General features: G+C 39.6%; 4 protein-coding genes across 4 annotated transcripts; all 4 read right to left on the reverse strand.

The window, feature by feature from the left end:
• Positions 1 to 2593: 2593 nt before the first annotated feature.
• LOC139761031 (uncharacterized) lies at positions 2594 to 4025 on the reverse strand. Its single transcript, XM_071684781.1, has 3 exons — positions 3973 to 4025; positions 3702 to 3776; positions 2594 to 3300 (listed from the first exon to the last, which is right to left on the reverse strand). The coding sequence occupies exons 1-3, from the start codon at positions 3982 to 3984 to the stop codon at positions 2920 to 2922; spliced, it is 468 nt and encodes a 155-aa protein (XP_071540882.1). The 5' UTR covers positions 3985 to 4025; the 3' UTR covers positions 2594 to 2919.
• Positions 4026 to 6832: 2807 nt separating this feature from the next.
• LOC139761243 (uncharacterized) lies at positions 6833 to 8242 on the reverse strand. Its single transcript, XM_071685277.1, has 3 exons — positions 8209 to 8242; positions 7938 to 8012; positions 6833 to 7534 (listed from the first exon to the last, which is right to left on the reverse strand). Exons 1-3 carry the CDS (start codon positions 8218 to 8220, stop codon positions 7154 to 7156), a joined length of 468 nt encoding a protein of 155 aa, XP_071541378.1. The 5' UTR covers positions 8221 to 8242; the 3' UTR covers positions 6833 to 7153.
• A 2491-nt stretch (positions 8243 to 10733) lies between these two features.
• Positions 10734 to 12124, reverse strand: LOC139761244 (uncharacterized). Its single transcript, XM_071685278.1, has 3 exons — positions 12091 to 12124; positions 11821 to 11895; positions 10734 to 11420 (listed from the first exon to the last, which is right to left on the reverse strand). The coding sequence occupies exons 1-3, from the start codon at positions 12100 to 12102 to the stop codon at positions 11040 to 11042; spliced, it is 468 nt and encodes a 155-aa protein (XP_071541379.1). The 5' UTR covers positions 12103 to 12124; the 3' UTR covers positions 10734 to 11039.
• Positions 12125 to 14949: 2825 nt separating this feature from the next.
• LOC139761246 (uncharacterized) lies at positions 14950 to 16340 on the reverse strand. The gene is made up of 3 exons (XM_071685279.1): positions 16286 to 16340; positions 16015 to 16089; positions 14950 to 15614 (listed from the first exon to the last, which is right to left on the reverse strand). Exons 1-3 carry the CDS (start codon positions 16295 to 16297, stop codon positions 15234 to 15236), a joined length of 468 nt encoding a protein of 155 aa, XP_071541380.1. The 5' UTR covers positions 16298 to 16340; the 3' UTR covers positions 14950 to 15233.
• Positions 16341 to 18771: the final 2431 nt, after the last annotated feature.

Genomic DNA, 18771 nt, shown 5'->3' on the forward strand with positions numbered 1-18771 from the left:
TTCAAAGGAAATTTCTTAATCCTCAAAATCAGGCTTTAAGGTACAATTTGATTACATTTTCCGTATATATAAACATGAATACAAGAGAGCTGTCGACTTACTTTACTTTCTGGATCAATCAAAATCTTTCACATAGTGAGACGTAGCATCACTTAATGTTTTGATATGTGTTGAAATCATTATTAATCATGTGAGAAATGGTTGACGGAGAGAGGTATGGTAATAAGAGCTCTTTGACAGAGTTGATCAAGCTGTGCTGAAATGGTTCTTACATATGAAGAGGATGAACCAAGACAGAATAATGGAGTATACATGTGTTAGTAGTGAAAGGAAGAGAGGGTATGAGGAGACTAAGGAGGAGATGGAAAGTTGATGTAAAAATCGGTTTGGTGGTACTGGGACCTGAAAATTTAGGAATACGAGAAAATTGTTTTGGCTAGAAAGTACTGGAGCGGTGGGTGACGCTATGCTGTCACTGCATTGAACCAAGGCATCTAGTGTTGGGGTAAGCCACAGAGTTGTGTGTGGCGCCTGGCTGTGGACGGTAGTGTCTGGTTTCAATACTTTATAAATGAAATCCAAAGACTTTATATAGACAAATGAGGGATTTGTTACCTCGGTAGCCACGAAATTAGTGAGGTTGCTGGCGTATGTAATCTCTTCTGTTATGCAAAATTATGCATATTTACACCAAAGAGAATGTTTCCGTTGTAAACTGATTACTTCACAACACAAGTAAATTACTGAAACAGATGGGAAAAGCCAGAAAAACTTGTACGTGGCGTTTTATTTTTGGAGTTGATTACGCAGGTTACAAGAATGCTTATCAACCTCCACACTTAAAAGACGGTGGAAACTCGTGTATTACGTTTGGCAAGACAATCTCTGCTACTATTTTGCGACCACTACCTGTGTCTCACACAGATTACTTCCTCCAGGGCCTCATCCCTCACCACACTTCTGTTATTACTGTTCAGATGCAAGACGGAACGTTACACAAAGGCAACACATCCCATACAAAAACATCAGATCTTAATAGCGAACCGTAACATCATATTTTCTCTCTGTATCAGTATTTTTAATGCTTTATCATCGTTGTGAGTTTTCCAGAATGATACCTTTTCAAAGGAATAAAGCTTATGCTATTTCTTTTACTTTCAGTGCTATGTGAGATCATATTGCTGAATGTATCATTCTGATTCAAGATAGAGAAAGATGAAAGTTTAGAACGGAAGTGTCTATGTTTATCCTGAGATGGCGCCCAACCCGGCAACCTTGAGTTTGGCGAGGTGGAAGCTGAGCGCGACAGAGCATTCTTAATTAGTTCATTTCTTTTTCATTCACACTTTTCCCCTCAGGGCTGCAAGGACACCCTAACTCGCTGTCAGTGTGGGCTGACGACCTTACTACTCTGTGATCTATTATGTATTCAGTAGTGTTAATGCTGAGGATTTTATGCACAAAGCCAGACGTCAGCTGTGTTTTGTGTGGCTTCACACACGTTTTGTACTGACATAATTGTGATTAGCTGGTCGGGCGGGCAGGGTCCTGCACTGGTGTTTCTGCTACAATACAAAACTTACTGTACTGTGAAGCTTGGTGTGTCGGGGGATCATTTCTCGCAGTCTCCCTTACTTCACCACTCCCTTTCCCAATGCTCTCTATATTTTACTTCCTTTATGTTGACAGTATTGCCCAAACCTTGGAAAGTAGATGCCCAATTGCTATTAGCTTTATTATGTACCTAATTGCTTTTACTTCCGTTGACGAAGTTCTGCCAGGGACAGACGATATACAGCCCTCATTTACATACATCCACTCTTTAGGCCTCTTGTATAATGTATGGAAGCCGGATCGTACCATCTATAGCCAAGCCCATAGATTACTCCCTGGTTTATCTTGACCACTTAGAAAACCTTGGTTTAACACATTAAGAGCACTTCGCCCCTCTTTACACAGCTTCATTCTAATTCTATCTAATGCATGCACGTGTTACTTTCCTGACTGACCAATCCTCAATATCTGAAAGCTTCATTTACACCGTTCTACTGTCACCTCAGAATCCTTTCCTCCTTGTTCGCTCTGTCTCCGATATACACATATATCTTTTTTAACAGTCCAATCCACTCGATCTCTCCATATATTCATATCATTTTATCCCACCCTCGTCAGCACACTTAATCAACTTACGCAAGCTTTCCCAGTCCTCTCTGACAATGTCACTTCTCACATGATGAACTCGCTTCGCAACACATATGATCAAAGCTCCTCTGATATTGACGCTAATCACTTTACTTACCGAGAAAAAGTTCATCTTTACGCTTTACATTAGAAGAATTTTGTCAAGTTTAATTGTTTTTCAATTCACCATTTTCACGAAAAGCATTGACTTAGCAATCACTAATGTTTTCAAAACACTAACCAGAAAATTGATTGGTAAAATCTTTCACTTTATCAACATCTTTGCTAAATCATCAGAAAAAAACAGTGACTCTCTTTAGTTCATAAGTCTGCATATATTCAAGAAAATCACCTTAATGCTTAAAGCAGTAGCATTGGGAAAAATTAGATTTCTTATCATATCAACATATTTATTCCAAATAAATAAATAAATGTCGTTTATCACAATCCTGATAAAGATTTTGTACGATGAATTGATAAGAAATTGAGTTTCGTGTTTCTGATCAAGAGAAGATTTTAGAAAGGTCATGTAGGAAACACATCTGTACATCAGAAATAGAAAAAAGTAGTATAGAAGATGAGTTTGGAAATGCATAGTGCCATTTGCAGTCAGAGGAAAATGTATGACTTAAGAGTGGCATGGAAACTGTGATGGAGACCTGAAGACAGTGTTGTCGCTGAGATAAAGAACTTGACTCACATTGATCAGTCCCTTTGGGAGGTATGTGTCTTTGGCATTTACTTTGATTCATTAGAGTCTGGGGCGAAGTAATGTCTGGTGGGTGGGCGGTACACGGGAGCCTCATAAGACTCCTCTGACTCAGAGGAAGCATAACGTGGTGGGGCAGAGTACTCCCGAGACTCAGACGACTCGGGATAATGAGCCTCGCCCTCGTAGCTGACCTCAGCCACGTAGCCTGAGTCACCGTCCACGTAGTAAGTCACCTTCTGCAGACGACCGTCGGGAAGATGTACGTAGTACGACCCCTGGGTGTCGTCATCATCACGGGCCTCCTGATGGCCAAAGTCGTTTTCGGAGGAGTCGTCCTTCACGGCCCAGTTGAAGTCATACTTGGCCTCGGTAGACTCTGATGAGTATTCTACAGATTCACTGGATTCCTAGAAAAGAAAAAGATACATTAGGATTTCTTGATAATTCTCAGAAGCTAAAGAAATCCATAATCATTTCGTACATAATCTATGCACTGAGCAGCTCTACAAGACATATTTTATAATATATGACCGTATAGCACAAACATATAGAAATGTAAACCAATCTTCGACGATGTAATGAACGGTTTTTTATGAACTTTGTGAAGTTTTCAACTAATATGCTAAAATCCATTAGAGAGAACAATGATAATGATGCTTTGATAAATGTATCTAAGTACAAAATATGAATATCAGTTGATAGGCGATAAACTAAGAATCGTTTCATGAGGTGATGAAACGCTATGGTGAGTAAGTGAGTATTGTTGGTTGTGGAGTTAGTGTTATGATGGTAGGGGACCAAGCATTACCTGAGGGGCGCCGTAGGAGTAGGAGGGGCGAGAGTCTGCCACAGCCACGGCTGCCAGACCCAACAGTACCAGGACCTGAAAAAGGAAAATATCATTAACAGTCCTCAGAACCTGGAATATTATCAGAACTGAAATGATTTGGATATATATCATGATCTCAGAACTACATAAGACACAAACTTTCACAAGAATATACAACAATTCACAACTGGATCAGCCAAATCCACTTTGTTCAAAGTGTCAGTGCAGGTCAGTCATGAAGCCAACATACCTTAGTGTTCATGTTGGTGAAGCTGTAGAAGCAATGATGCTCTCTGCTGGCTCCTCCAACATATATATACTCCAGTGATTCATGACGTCACGCACCCACCCAACCTCACACAGCTGTTTTTTCTTCGTTTCCCCAGGAAGGACTCTGCCACTCCCAGACCTTCACACTCAAGATTCAGCAGATGGACATTCTATGATAGGCCATCGTTCTCTTTACTTAAAACGCTTGACCTGTTCTTTTATCTCTTCCTTCCATCATCGTATCGTTACATTACATTAGGATCTACCAAATACAGCTTTACCTATATCAACACTGAGATCCTATAGTGTCAGCAATCCGTTGAAGTGGAGGTAGAGAAATGGTACAATGACTGCTGATGATAACGTGGAGGGGAAGGTCGTAAGGAGAGAGAAGTGGAGACTATTGTGGGTTTAATAATGAGAGTGAGGCTGGGGTATGTATGGGATAGTGAAGAAGCCATGAGGAATGGAGGATGTTGTACCAATCTCTTGTGAATTTGATGAGTTGATGAGGAAGTCATGACTAAGAAATAAGAGCTGGTAAGATTTTTGTGTGGCACGTAAAGGGATGAGGACATTGTAATTAGTGTTTGTGAGACTGGTGAATGGTTCCTAAGGAGGCGAGGAGAGAGTAATGAGGGCTAGTGAGGCTGTTGGATAGTTCATGAGGTGAGGACAGAGTAATGAAGACGGTTGCTGTTATTACCCTTACCTTGCGTTTTAATCTAACTTTTTGTATTATAAATGTTGACCAAAATATTTGAAACGTGTGTGTGTGTGTGTGTGTGTGTGTGTGTGTGTGTGTGTGTGTGTGTGTGTGTGTGTGTGTGTGTGTGTGTGTGTCTAGATTCCTGGTACCTGTATGTATTTATATCATAGGAAACTACGGATGTAGTAAATGTCATTTTAAAGTTCATCGTCTTTATAAAAAGTACACCGGAAGAGCTTCTATAATTTCCTTTCAGTACAACACTGATCATATTTCTCGAGGTAAGTGACTTAGTTTCTATCAAGGAATAGAACAATATGGTTAATGATAAACTGTTTCATACATGACTGAAATGCACATACATATATACTTGGGTGTGTAACAATTCAATTAGATATTAATGTCAAGTTACAAGATAATAAAAATTTTTTCATACATTTTCTTATGAGAAAATTGGAATATCAACCTTAGAATATCCTAAACACAGATGTACAAATATTTACCCACAAATGACTTGGTATAATCCAGTGTTAAGAGGCAATTTTTTTTATGAGATGGATGGCCTCTGGCAAGGTTCCGTCCTGCATGTGGACGGCCACAACTGCTCAGTCTTACGAGAGTTGTGACCTTAGAGAGAATGTGGAGCAGGAGGCACCAGTTAGTGGTGGCCAGGGTTACCAATAACTCACATACCAAACTTAAGACACAGGTCTTTTCGTTAGTAGATGAATATCTGTAAATTTGGAGTCTGAAAAATGTTTTAGTACTCATTTCTAACTACTTCCTAGAAGAGCCTTATATACCTGTGATTAAGATATTTTTCCAGTTTTGCTATGATGGTGAGCTAGGGTGCCATGAGTTAGTTTATATATGTCTTCCCTGTTTTGATACATCATATTTTTACTATGTAACGAATGTCATCTCAAATGTGTAGCTACATTGCTTTCCAATATGATACTTTAATTAAGGGTACAGAGGGTGTTGTGTGTGTTGGTCTAACTTATCACACGGGTATTATATTATCTTTGTAGTCAGTAGTGTTACAGTTGAGCATATTATGCACTAAGTTAGGCTTCAGCTGTATCCTGAGTGGCTTCTCTCATGTCCTGTACTGACTTACCTGGGGGCCTGACTGGCTATGATCAGCTTGTATAGAGGGCACTGTCCACTACTGGCGCTATGCCTAAATACAGCTTACTATATCCTGAATCTTGGTGTGTTGGGTAATTCTTTCTCTGAGTCTGCTTCTCATTTCTCATAGAACGACCTCTTTATTTCACTACCCATTTATTGCTAGAAGTACTTTCTAAAGTAGATACTTCTTTACTATCTGTCATATTATTTACTTCATTGCTTTTCTCGTCTTGGCGAAGTATTGCCGGAAAACAGACGAAATATACCCCAAATTTATATACATACACCCTACAGCTTTCATATATATAATGCATATGAACCATATCCTATCACCTATAGCCAAGCCTTTAAACGACTCCTTGTCCACTTCCTAATAGCTGGTTTACCCCAGTAATAACACGTCGTCCACACATATGCCACCTCGATCTAATTCTGTCTAATAAAACGCATGTCTCTCTTCTGATTGATCAATCCCGAGTATCCTAAACTTTCATATACTCTATCCTTCCATCACCTCAGACTCCCATTCTCACTTTTACCTTACCTTCAGATATGTCGCTTTTGTCAGGTTTTCTATATTCTCCATATATTCGAGTAATTTCAACTGCCCATCTCAGCACTCTTAGTCATGTCCCTCAAGTTATAACACCTCTCGCTGACAATGTTATTTCTCACAAGATAAACTTTTTCACAAGATCAAGTTCTACAAGTTTTGACAATGATTATTTTATTCATTTTGAATTAGTTAGTCCTAACTTCTTTATCTTAAACTCATGCTGATAAAATCAATTGCATTATATTTCATCATTTTCACGAAAGTCATGGTTTTGGAAACCATAAATGTTTTCAACACACAAGACAGCAAAATTAATTGCTGCTACCTTTCACTTTATCAGAGAAAATCAGTGACTCGTTTTAGTTTACACATCTGAAAATATTCAAGGGAATCACTTTACGTCTTATAGCAGGTGTTTTGGGATGAATTAGATTCTTCACATCATATCATTATATTTATTGAAAATAAATAAATAAATATAATTTATCACAATCGTGATACAGATTTTGTACGTTGAATTGACAAGAAATTGAATTTCTTGTCTATGATGGACAGAAGATTTTAGTAAGGTCATCATGTAGGAAATAGATCTATAGATCAGATATAGAAAAAAAGTGGTATAGAAAATGAGTTTTGAAACATATGTCGCCATCTATAGGTGGCTTGGATATATGTGTAGGAGACCTGAAGACAGTTTTGCCGATGAGATAAAGAACTTGACTCACATTGATCAGGCCTTTGGGAGGTATGTGTCATTAGCATTTACTTTGATTCATTAGAGTCTGGGGCGAAGTAATGTCTGGTGGGTGGGCGGTACACGGGAGCCTCATAAGACTCCTCTGACTCAGAGGAAGCATAACGTGGTGGGGCAGAGTACTCCCGAGACTCAGACGACTCGGGATAATGAGCCTCGCCCTCGTAGCTGACCTCAGCCACGTAGCCTGAGTCACCGTCCACGTAGTAAGTCACCTTCTGCAGACGACCGTCGGGAAGATGTACGTAGTACGACCCCTGGGTGTTGTCGTCGTCGCGAGACTCCTGGTGGCCAAAGTCGTTTTCGGAGGAGTCGTCCTTCACGGCCCAGTTGAAGTCGTACTTGGCCTCGGTAGACTCTGATGAGTATTCTACAGATTCACTGGATTCCTAGAAAAGAAAAAGATACATTAGGATTTCTTGATAATTCTCAGAAGCTAAAGAAATCCATAATCATTTCGTACATAATCTATGCACTGAGCAGCTCTACAAGACATATTTTATAATATATGACCGTATAGCACAAACATATAGAAATGTAAACCAATCTTCGACGATGTAATGAAAGGTTTTATATGAACTTTGTGAAGTTTTATCAACTAATATGCTAAAATCCATTAGAGAGAACAATGATAATGATGCTTTGATAAATGTATCTAAGTACAAAATATGAATATCAGTTGATAGGCGATAAACTAAGAATCGTTTCATGAGGTGATGAAACGCTATGGTGAGTAAGTGAGTATTGTTGGTTGTGGAGCTAGTGTTATGATGGTAGGGGGGCAAGCATTACCTGAGGGGCGCCGTAGGAGTAGGAGGGGCGAGAGTCTGCCACAGCCACGGCTGCCAGACCCAACAGTACCAGGACCTGAAAAAGAGAAATATCATTATCAGTCCTCAGATCCTGGAATATTATCAGAACTGAAATGATTTGGATATATATCATGATCTTAGAACTACATAAGACACAAACTTTCACAAGAATATACAACAATTCACAACTGGATCAGCCAAATCCACTTTGTTCAAAGTGTCAGTGCAGGTCAGTCATGAAGCCAACATACCTTAGTGTTCATGTTGGTGAAGCTGTAGAAGCAATGATGCTCTCTGCTGGCTCCTCCAGCATATATATACTCCAGTGATACATGACGTCACGCACCGAGCCAACCCCACACAGCTGTTTTTTCTTCGTTTCCCCAGGAAGGACTCTGCCACTCCCAGACCTTCACACTCAAGATTCAGCAGATGGACATTCAGTAATAGGCCATCGTTCTCTTTACTTAGAAAGCTTGACCTGTTCTTTTATCTCTTCCTTCCATCATCGTATCGTTACATTACATTAGGGTCTAACAAATACAGCTTTACCTTAATGAGTACTGAGATCCTATAGTGTCAGCAATCTGTTGAAGTGGATGTAGAGGAATGGTACAATGACTGCTGATGATAGCGTGGAGGAGAAGGTCGTAAGGAGAGAGAAGTGGAGACTGTTCTGGGTTTAATGATGAGGAGAGTGAGGCTGGGGGATATATGTGAAGAAACCATGAGGAATGGAGGATCTTGTACCAACCTCTTTTGAGGTTAATGAGTTCATGAGGAAGTCATGACTGACGAAATGAGAGCAGGTAAAGGGATGAGGACAGAGTAATGAGGGTTTGTGAGAATGGTGAATGGTTCCTGAGGAGGCTAGGAGAAAGCAATGACGTCTAGTGAGGCTGCTAGGTGGTTCATGAGGTGAAAAAAGAGTAATGAAGTCAGTTACTGTAGTTACCCTTACCCTGCGTTTTAATCTAACTTTTTGTATTATAAATATTGACCAAAATATTTGAAACGTGTGTGTGTGTGTGTGTGTGTGTGTGTGTGTGTGTGTGTGTGTGTGTGTGTGTGTGTGTGTGTGTGTGTGTGTGTGTGTCATAGATTCCTGGTACCTGTATGTATTATATCATAGGAAACTACGGATGTAGTAAATGTCATTTTAAAGTTCATCGTCTTTATAAAAAGTACACCGGAAGAGCTTCTATAATTTCCTTTCAGTACAACACTGATCATATTTCTCTGAGGTAAGTGACTTAGTTTCTATCAAGGAATAGAACAATATGGTTAATGATAAACTGTTTCATACATGACTGAAATGCACATACATAAATACTTGGGTGTGTAACAATTCAATTAGATATTGATATCAAGTTACAAGATAATAAAAGTTTTTTCATACATTTTCATATGGGCAAATAGGAATATCATCCTGAGAATATCGTAAACACAGATGTACAGATAGTCACCCACAAATTATTTGGTATAACCCAGTGTTAAGAAGCAATTTTTTTTTCATGAGATGGATGTCATCTGGCAAGGTTCCGTCCTGCATCTGGACAGCCACAACTGCTCAGTCTTACGAGAGTTGTGACCTTAGAGAGAATGTGGAGCAGGAGGCACCAGGTAGTGGTGGCCAGGGTCACCAATAACTCACATACCAAACTTAAGACACAGGTCTTTTCGTTAGTAGATGAATGTCTTTTCGTTACTAGACGAATGTAAGTTTGGGGTCTGAAAAATGTTTTAGTACTCATTTATAACTACTTCCTAGAAGAGCCTTATATACCTGTAATTAAGATATTTTTCCAGTTTTGCTATGATGGTGAGTTAGGGTGCTATGAGATATGTCCTCCCTGTTTTGATACACCATATATTTACCATGTAACGAATGTCATCTGAAATGTGTAGCTACAATGCCTTCCAATATGTTACTTTTTTTAAGGTTACAGAAGGTGGTGAGTGTTGGTCTAACTCCTCACACGAGCCTTATATTCTCTTTGTAGTCAATAGTGAACTATCGCCGGAAAACAGACGGAATAAACCCCAAATATACATACATACATCCTATAGCTCTCATGTATAATTCATATGAACCATTTCCTATCATCTATAGCCAAATCTATAAACGACTCCTTGTCCACTTCTTAATAGCTTGTTTACCCCAGTAATAACACGTCGTCCTGACATATGCCACCTCGATCTAATTCTGTTCACAAAAAATATCTCTTTTCTGATTGATCAATCCTGTGTATCCTAAACTTTCATTTACTCTATCCTTCCATCACCTCAGACTCCCATTCTCACTTTTATCTTACCTTCAGATATGTTGTTTTTGTCAGGTTTTCTATATTCTCCATATACACGAGTAATTTCAACTGCCCATCTCAGCACTCTTAATCATGTCCCTCAAGTTGAAACACCTCTCGCTAACAATGTCATTTCTCACAAGATAAACTTTTCTCACATGCCACATGATCAAGTTCTACAAGTTTTGACAATGATTACTTTATTCATCTAGAAAAAGTTAGTCCTTACTTCTTTACCTTAAACTCATGCTGAAGAAATGAAATGCATTTCATTTCATCATTTTAACGAAAGTCATGGTTTTGGAAACCATGAATATTTTCAGCACTCAAGACAGCAAAATTAATTGCTGCTACCTTTCACTTTATCAGAGAAAATAAGTAACTCGTTTTAGTTCACACATTTGAAAATATTCATGGAAATCACCTTACTGCTTATAGCAGGTGTTTTGGGATGAATCAGATTCTTCACATCATATCATTATATTTATTGGAGATAAATAAATAAATATCATTTATCACAATTGTGATATAGATTTTGTACGATAAATTGATACGAAATTGAACTTCGTGTTTGTGATGGACAAACGATTTTAGTAAAGCCATCATGTAGGAAACAGATCTATGGGTCAGGTATAGAAGTAAAAGTGGTAAAGAAAATGAGTTTTGAGATACATGTCGCCATCTATAGGTGGCGTAGATTCATGTGTTGGAGACGTGAAGATAAAGAAAATGACTCACATTGATCAGGCCCTTTGGGAGGTATGTGTCATTAGCATTTACTTTGATTCATTAGAGTCTGGGGCGAAGTAATGTCTGGTGGGTGGGCGGTACACGGGAGCCTCATAAGACTCCTCTGACTCAGAGGAAGCATAACGTGGTGGGGCAGAGTACTCCCGAGACTCAGACGACTCGGGATAATGAGCCTCGCCCTCGTAGCTGACCTCAGCCACGTAGCCTGAGTCACCGTCCACGTAGTAAGTCACCTTCTGCAGACGACCGTCGGGAAGATGTACGTAGTACGACCCCTGGGTGTCGTCATCGTCACGAGACTCCTGGTGGCCAAAGTCGTTTTCGGAGGAGTCGTCCTTCACGACCCAGTTGAAGTCGTACTTGGCCTCGGTAGACTCTGATGAGTATTCTACAGATTCACTGGATTCCTAGAAAAGAAAAAGACATTTTAGGATTTCCTGACAATTTCCAGAAGCTAAAGAAATCCATAATCATTTCTTACATAACCTATGCACTGAGCAGCTCTACAAGTCATATTTTATAATATATGACCGTATAGCACAAACAGATGAAATGTAAACGAATCTTCGACGATGTAATGAAAGTTTTTTATGAACTTTATGAAGTTTTATCAACTAATATGCTAAAATCCATTAGAGAAAACAATGATAATGATGCTTTGATAAATGGATCTAAGTACAAATATCAATATCAGTTGATAGGCAATAAAATAAGAATTATTTCATGAGGTGATGAAATGCTATGGTGAGTAAGTGAGTATTGTTGGTTGTGGAGCTAGTGTTATGATGGTAGGGGGGCAAGCATTACCTGAGGGGCGCCGTAGGAGTAGGAGGGGCGAGAGTCTGCCACAGCCACGGCTGCCAGACCCAACAGTACCAGGACCTGAAAAAGAAAATATCATTATCAGTCCTCAGATCCTGGAATATTATCAGAACTGAAATGATTTGGATATATATCATGATCTTAGAACTACATAAGACACAAACTTTCACAAGAATATACAACAATTCACAACTGGATTAGCCAAATCCACTTTGTTGAAAGTGTCAGTGCAGGTCAGTCATGAAGCCAACATACCTTAGTGTTCATGTTGGTGAAGCTGTAGAAGCAATGATGCTCTCTGCTGGCTCCTCCAGCATATATATATACTCCAGTGATTCATGACGTCACGCACCGAGCCAACCCCACACAGCTGTTTTTTCTTCGTTTCCCCAGGAAGGACTCTGCCACTCCCAGACCTTCACACTCAAGATTCAGCAGATGGACATTCTGTAATAGGCCATCGTTCTCTTTACTTAGAAAGCTTGACCTGTTCTTTTATCTCTTCCTTCCATCATCGTATCGTTACATTACATTAGGGACTACCAAATACAGCTTTACCTTAATGAGTACTGAGATCCTATAGTGTCAGCAATCCGTTGAAGTGGAGGTAGAGAAATGGTACAATGACTGCTGATGATAGCGTGGAGGAGAAGGTCGTAAGGAGAGAGAAGTGGAGACTATTGTGGATTTAATGATGAGGAGAGTGAGGCTGGGGGATATATGTGAAAAACCATGAGGAATGAAGGATCTTGTACCAACCTCTTTTGAGGTTAATGAGTTCATGAGGAAGTCATGACTGACGAAATGAGAGCACGTAAAGGGATGAGGACAGAGTAATGAGGGTTTGTGAGAATGGTGAATGATTCCTGAGGAGGCTAGGAGAAAGCAATGACGTCTAGTGAGGCTGCTAGGTGGTTCATGAGGTGAAAAAAGAGTAATGAAGTCAGTTACTGTAGTTACCCTTACCTTGCGTTTTAATCTAACTTTTTGTATTATAAATATTGACCAAAATATTTGAAACGTGTGTGTGTGTGTGTGTGTGTGTGTGTGTGTGTGTGTGTGTGTGTGTGTGTGTGTGTGTGTGTGTGTTCATAGATTCCTGGTACCTGTATGTATTTATATCATAGGAAACTACGGATGTAGTTAATGTCATTTTAAAGTTCATCGTCTTTATAAAAAGTACACCGGAAGAGCTTCTATAATTTCCTTTCAGTACAACACTGATCATATTTCTCTGAGGTAAGTGACTTAGTTTCTATCAAGGAATAGAACAATATAGTTAATGATAAACTGTTTCATACATGACTGAAATGCACATACATATATACTTGGGTGTGTAACAATTCAATTAGATATTGATATCAAGTTACAAGATAATAAAAGTTTTTTCATACATTTTCTTATGGGCAAATAGGAATATCATCCTTAGAATATCGTAAACACAGATGTACAGATAGTCACCCACAAATTATTTGGTATAACCCAGTGTTAAGAAGCAATTTTTTTTTCATGAGATGGATGTCATCTGGCAAGGTTCCGTCCTGCATCTGGACGACCACAACTGCTCAGTCTTACGAGAGTTGTGACCTTAAAGAGAATGTGGAGCAGGAGGCACCAGGTGGTGGTGGCCAGGGTTACCAATAACTGACATACCAAACTTAAGACACAGGTCTTTTCCTTACTGGATGAATGTCTCTAGGTTTGGAGTCTGAAAAATGCTCTGGTACTCATTTATAACTACTTCCTAGAAGAGACTTATATACCTGTAATTAAGATATTTTTCCAGTTTTGCTATGATGGTGAGCTAGGGTGCCATGAATTAGTTTATATAAGTCCTTCATCTTTTGATACACCATGTTCTTACAATGTAACGAATGTCATCTCAAATGTGTAGCTACAATTCCATCCAATATGATACTTTTATTAAGGGTACAGAAGGTGTTGTGTGTTGGTCTAACTCCTAACACGGGTCTTATATTGTCTTTGTAGTCAGTAGTGTTACAGTTGAAGATATTATTCACTAAGTTAGGCTTCAGCTGTATCTTGAGTGGCTTCTCTCATGTCCTGTCCTGACTTACCTCGGGGCCTGAGTGGCTATGATCAGCTGGTATGGAGGGCACTGTCCACTACTGGCGTTATGCCTAAATACAACTCATTGTATCCTGAATTTTGGTGTGTTGGGTAATTCTTTCTCTGAGTCTGCTTTTCATTTCTCATAGAACGACCTCTTTATTTCACTACCCCTTTATTGCTAGAAGTACATTCTAAAGTAGATACTTCTTTACTATCTGTCATATTATTTACTTCATTGCTTTTCTCGTCTTGGCGAAGTATTGCCGGAAAACAGACGAAATATACTCCAAATTTATATACATACACCCTACAGCTTTCATATATATAATGCATATGAACCATATCCTATCACCTATAGCCAAGCCTATAAACGACTCCTTGTCCACTTCTTAGCAGCTGGTTTACCTCAGTAATAACACGTCGTCCCGACATATGCCACCTCGATCTAATTGTATCTAACAATCGCATGTCTCTCTTCTGATTGATCAATCCTGATTATCGCAAACTTTTACTTCATCCTTTCATCACCTCAGACTCCCATTCTCACTTTTACCTTACCTTCAGATATGTTATTTCTGTTAGGCTATCTATATTTTCCATTTACTCCAACAGTTTTATTTGCATGTCTCAGCACTCTTAATCAAGTTCCTCAAGTTGAAACACCTCTCGCTGACAATGTCATTTCTCACAAGATAAACTTTTCTCACATGCCACATGATCAAGTTCTACAAGTTTTGACAATGATTACTTTATTCATCTAGAAAAAGTTAGTCCTTACTTCTTTACCTTAAACTCATGCTGAAAAAATAAAATGTATTTCATTTCATCATTTTAACGAAAGTCATGGTTTTGGAAACCATGAATATTTTCAGCACTCAAGACAGCAAAATTAATTGCTGCTACCTTTCACTTTATCAGAGAAAATAAGTAACTCGTTTTAGTTCACATATTTGAAAATATTCATGGAAATCACCTTACTGCTTATAGCAGGTGTTTTGGGATGAATCAGATTCTTCACATCATATCATTATATTTATTGGAGATAAATAAATAAATATCATTTATCACAATTGTGATATAGATTTTGTACGATAAATTGATACGAAATTGAACTTCGTGTTTGTGATGGACAAACGATTTTAGTAAAGCCATCAAATAGGAAACAGATCTATGGGTCAGGTATAGAAGTAAAAGTGGTAAAGAAAATGAGTTTTGAGATACATGTCGCCATGTATAGGTGGCGTAGATTCATGTGTTGTAGACGTGAAGATAAAGAAAATGACTCACATTGATCAGGCCCTTTGGGAGGTATGTGTCATTAGCATTTACTTTGATTCATTAGAGTCTGGGGCGAAGTAATGTCTGGTGGGTGGGCGGTACACGGGAGCCTCATAAGACTCCTCTGACTCAGAGGAAGCATAACGTGGTGGGGCAGAGTACTCCCGAGACTCAGACGACTCGGGATAATGAGCCTCGCCCTCGTAGCTGACCTCAGCCACGTAGCCTGAGTCACCGTCCACGTAGTAAGTCACCTTCTGCAGACGACCGTCGGGAAGATGTACGTAGTACGACCCCTGGGTGTTGTCGTCGTCGCGAGACTCCTGGTGGCCGAAGTCGTTTTCGGAGGAGTCGTCCTTCACGACCCAGTTGAAGTCATACTTGGCCTCGGTAGACTCTGATGAGTATTCTACAGATTCACTGGATTCCTAGAAAAGAAAAAGACATTTTAGGATTTCCTGACAATTTCCAGAAGCTAAAGAAATCCATAATCATTTCTTACATAACCTATGCACTGAGCAGCTGTACATGTCATGTTTATAATATATGACCGTATAGCACAAACAAATGAAAATGTAAACGAATCTTCGACGATGTAATGAAAGTTTTTTTATGAACTTTATGAAGTTTTATCAACTAATATGCTAAAATCCATTAGAGAAAACAATGATAATGATGCTTTGATAAATGGATCTAAGTACAAATATCAATATCAGTTGATAGGCAATAAATAAGAATTATTTCATGAGGTGATGAAATGCTATGGTGAGTAAGTGAGTATTGTTGGTTGTGGAGCTAGTGTTATGATGGTAGGGGGGCAAGCATTACCTGAGGGGCGCCGTAGGAGTAGGAGGGGCGAGAGTCTGCCACAGCCACGGCTGCCAGACCCAACAGTACCAGGACCTGAAAAAGAAAAATATCATTATCAGTCCTCAGATCCTGGAATATTATCAGAACTGAAATGATTTGGATATATATCATGATCTTAGAACTACATAAGACACAAACTTTCACAAGAATATACAACAATTCACAACTGGATCAGACAAATCCACTTTGTTCAAAGTGTCAGTGCAGGTCAGTCATGAAGCCAACATACCTTAGTGTTCATGTTGGTGAAGCTGTAGAAGCAATGATACTTTTCGGTGGCTCCTCCTGCATATATATACATGCCAGTGATTCATGACGTCACGCACCCGCCCGACCCCAGACAGCTGTTTTTGCTTCGTTTCCCAGGAAGGACTCTGCCACTCCCAGACCTTCACACTCAGCATTCAGCAGATGGACATTTTGCAAAAGGCCATTGTTCTCTTTACATAAACCGCTTGACCTGTTCTTTTAACTCTTCATACAAATGGCTATATGTATATTTAATTGTGATATATCAGTATAAAGCAATACTTTTATCAGTAGTGAGATCCATTGGCGTCAGCAATCTAGTAAAAAGGAGGTAGAGGAATAGCACAAGGGTTGTTGATGATGGCGTGGAGGGGAAGGTCGTGAGGAGAGAGGAGTGGAGACTGTTGTGGGTGGAGTGGCTGGGAGAATGTATGGAAGGATTAGTGGATCATATCGGTGTGAGCTGATGAGTGGTTCATGAGTTGGTGAGGATAGGAGTAGTGATGGCTGATGTGTTGCAATGAAAATGTGAGGGTTGATAAGTGACTCATAAGGGGATTGGGATGTATTAATGAGGACTGGTGGGGCTAATGACCGATTCATAAGGAGGTGGAAAAAAAAAGGGTATTGGGGGGCTTGTGAAACTGAAAATAGTTTGAAAGGAGGTGAGTATAGAGCAATGAAGACTGGTAATGATGGCAGGTTATGGGGTCAGTTGGGGCAAGGGGAAATGTGTGGGCAGTGAGGACAGTGAAGCTGGGGGAATGTGTGGGTTGGTAAGGCTTGTGTTGCTGATAACACTTATACACCCCACAGCCCCATCCTATGAAGTCTTATTGTCACTGACAAACAGAACTTTAGAAACCTGTTCTTTAAACCCTCAGCTTTAACGATGCTGCAGTTTTGTGTCGTAAGAAACAGAACAAAGTGTTCTCTCTCTCTCTTTAACCTCTTTTTCGTGAACATTTTAATGAATATGAACATGCTTTGAACATGTATCTCTCTCAAATTTAGTTTCGAATTTAGTTCTTGATGATATACTACACTCCCCTCTCCCCCCTCTGAGAGAGAGAGAGAGAGAGAGAGAGAGAGAGAGAGAGAGAGAGAGAGAGAGAGAGAGAGAGAGAGAGAGAGAGAGAGAGAGAGAGAGAGAGAGAAAATGAATGGAATCTCACATAAGTTTTTTCATTCTTTAGTACACACGATCGAGAGAAGGGCGTTGGCTAACCCCATTGAAAGTGGAGCACCAAAGGACAATTTCGTGAGGAGAAACTCGTGTTAAAAGAGGAAGATGTTTAAGGTCGCGTTCACTACCTTCCTCCAGACTCAGACTCAAGGTTGTTGGGTCGAACGCGACCTTTCCGATATTACGCCACAGACACGGGAAAAAAATTATAGAGACATTGAGAGTTTTATTTATTTCCGTCTGTGTTATACACAACATTCTTCATTCTTTTCATTAAGTATTCAATGAAATCTTGATTTTCAGTGTCTGAACAATTCATTATGTGATCAGTATTTGAGTATTGTCCAATGGACAATACCTCATTGCTAAGGAGTAGCAAAAACTGAATATCTATAGACAAATTTGCGATATTCTTGAATGTGAAAGAAGGTAGATAATCAACATTACATTCACAGTCTTATAACTCTGCAAGAATTCAATGACGAAACCTTTGATAGCTAATGCTGTATGATAGCATCAGATGTCATGTATATTAGCTTGATAAAGTCTTTGATAAAGTCTGGCTTGATAGGTATTTCTATGAAACTGAGTTGTGTGTTATCTTTAATCATTTATGTACTTGATTGAAGATCGAAAGTCACGCAAGAAAAAAAAAAAGTTGGACCACATGTTGCAAGATGTCCGATTCGTCAAAAATCTGAAAGGTCATATTCAACTCGTGACATACCACAGGGTTCGGCACTTGGCCCTCTCCTGTTCATACAGAGATTGACTATAGTATAAGAGTGGGTTTTACTTCAGCGGGAGTGAGAGTGTTGGAGCGTGCCAGTGTAGCTAGACAGCCTCTCCATCATCAGCTGTGGTTGATACAGTGTGGTAGTGGGCATAACCTTCCCTCAGTCTCTGGGGTTGATAGGGTGTGGTAGGTTGATAAGCCTGTGGTAGTGGATAATAGACGCCTCCTCTCTCTCTCAGTTGGTGGGGTATGGCAGCAGTGGGACAAGGTTCTACCCCAGTAGGCGGGACTGGCTCATTCAGGTGCGGTAATGGATGAGCTTTTCCCCTATCAAGGTAAGGAGGGAGAGGCCATAACCCAGTAGGAGGAGGAAGAAGAGGCCCTGTAGGTGGTCAAGTCCGAGTACAACCCGACCATCGTCCTTCTGTAACACAGGGAGAAGGTCGTCGGAAGTATATAAGGAACAATACTCGAGGTCAAATCTTAACAGGTCCCATGAGGAAGACAATTTCTATCTGTGATACCAGGAAAAATATAGAGTTAA

This window comes from Panulirus ornatus, chromosome 39 (genome assembly GCF_036320965.1).
Source record: "Panulirus ornatus isolate Po-2019 chromosome 39, ASM3632096v1, whole genome shotgun sequence".
Lineage (NCBI taxonomy): Eukaryota > Metazoa > Arthropoda > Malacostraca > Decapoda > Palinuridae > Panulirus > Panulirus ornatus.

Excerpts from the sequence above, each read along its gene's own strand:
- LOC139761244 (XM_071685278.1), bottom strand. Across the intron at positions 11,421-11,820 it reads ACTCCTACGGCGCCCCTCAG|GAATCCAGTGAATCTGTAGA; the intron begins GTAATGCTTGCC and ends TTTCTTTTCTAG.
- LOC139761246 (XM_071685279.1), bottom strand. Across the intron at positions 15,615-16,014 it reads ACTCCTACGGCGCCCCTCAG|GAATCCAGTGAATCTGTAGA; the intron begins GTAATGCTTGCC and ends TTTCTTTTCTAG.
- LOC139761243 (XM_071685277.1), bottom strand. Across the intron at positions 7,535-7,937 it reads ACTCCTACGGCGCCCCTCAG|GAATCCAGTGAATCTGTAGA; the intron begins GTAATGCTTGCC and ends TTTCTTTTCTAG.
- LOC139761031 (XM_071684781.1), bottom strand. Across the intron at positions 3,301-3,701 it reads ACTCCTACGGCGCCCCTCAG|GAATCCAGTGAATCTGTAGA; the intron begins GTAATGCTTGGT and ends TTTCTTTTCTAG.